The 1,168-nt window shown below is 45.2% G+C and overlaps 1 protein-coding gene across 1 annotated transcript; it reads right to left on the minus strand.

The window, feature by feature from the left end:
* Positions 1 to 200: 200 nt before the first annotated feature.
* On the minus strand, positions 201 to 914 carry LOC137958381 (uncharacterized). Its single transcript, XM_068805361.1, has one exon. The coding sequence runs from the start codon at positions 893 to 895 to the stop codon at positions 284 to 286; it is 612 nt and encodes a 203-aa protein (XP_068661462.1). The 5' UTR covers positions 896 to 914; the 3' UTR covers positions 201 to 283.
* Between the last annotated feature and the right edge of the window lie 254 nt (positions 915 to 1,168).

Here is a 1,168-nt window from a genome sequence, read left to right on the forward strand (position 1 = left end):
AAGATAAGAGCTGATCATGTTATTCGAATTAAACTTAAAGCTCAAAGATCTTGCCGATTTGATTGGTTTAGTGGCGGAGATTCTTGTAAAACATGAATTCAGAACCTACCCTGAGATTGCCTTTCATCAATCCACAAGCAGCTAAAAATCAGAACCAAGGCTTTGTTTGAGCTGTGGTTTCTTATATGATCCATGTACAATACAGGGAAAGAATGATGATATGTAACAAATTAGTATTAACACTTCATGATGTCTGTAGATCTAGAGAAAAACTGTAATGAAACTACCCTTCTCTCTTCTCTGATCTCCAATCCAATCCCAGCAACCTGTAAGGTGATAGGCGAGCATTTTTCTCTGCAATTGTCTCAAGCTTCGGAGACCAAACCTGCTCCTTTGATGCCACCAGCATCGCGTAATGCTTCTGCAACTCCGGCGTGCTACACAGAGGACTCGTCCTCGTTTCAGCTTCGGCTTTAACCGCCCCAGTTTCGGAGATAATTCTTATTATGAACTCCGGCGAAATCTTGATCAACATGCGCCCGTTAGGCCCCTTCAAGTACTGAAAAGGGGCGTTGCCAAAGTTGATGGGCGTTCGGTTGGGAGCAGAAGCCAAAGAAACCAGAGATTTGGCTGATAGGACCTTGCAAGCGAACAGATCAACAGGAAGGACAAAGTAGGTCTGACCCATCATTAGTTCATCGTCGAGCGAAAGCGCCGGAACTTGTTGGCCGATGTAAAAGGAGTCGGCATGGCAGACGATTCTATCAGGAAACTGGAACATTATTTCTCCGGCCAGGCACTTCCCGGTGATGACCATTGTCGTGCCCTCCCAGAAGATCAGCTTAACGGAGCTCTTCGAACTCGGGTAACAGCACGGCGAGATCGTATTGCCCATGTTAGTTTCTCTCGATGTGGAGAAGGATGGAAGTCCTCTGCAGATCTATGGATTCTGAAACAGATCCGAAAAGAAGGGTTCTTCTGGGTTATGACGACGGACATGATAAGATTGGACTTTTATACGAGTAACAGCGAAGAAGGGGTCTTGACCTGTAAACATCTCCGTGTTTCCCTTCTTTCTGCATAGTAGATGCTTGCACGAGAGAGGGTCGGTGGTCATCGACGTCGGCGTATTGACATAATTTCTCAACTATTATTATTTTGCTAACAT

This window comes from Aristolochia californica, unplaced genomic scaffold, assembly GCF_029961685.1.
Source record: "Aristolochia californica isolate CCGP_79_NKW_82.1479 unplaced genomic scaffold, dmAriCali1.0.hap1 SCAF_3, whole genome shotgun sequence".
NCBI lineage: Eukaryota > Viridiplantae > Streptophyta > Magnoliopsida > Piperales > Aristolochiaceae > Aristolochia > Aristolochia californica.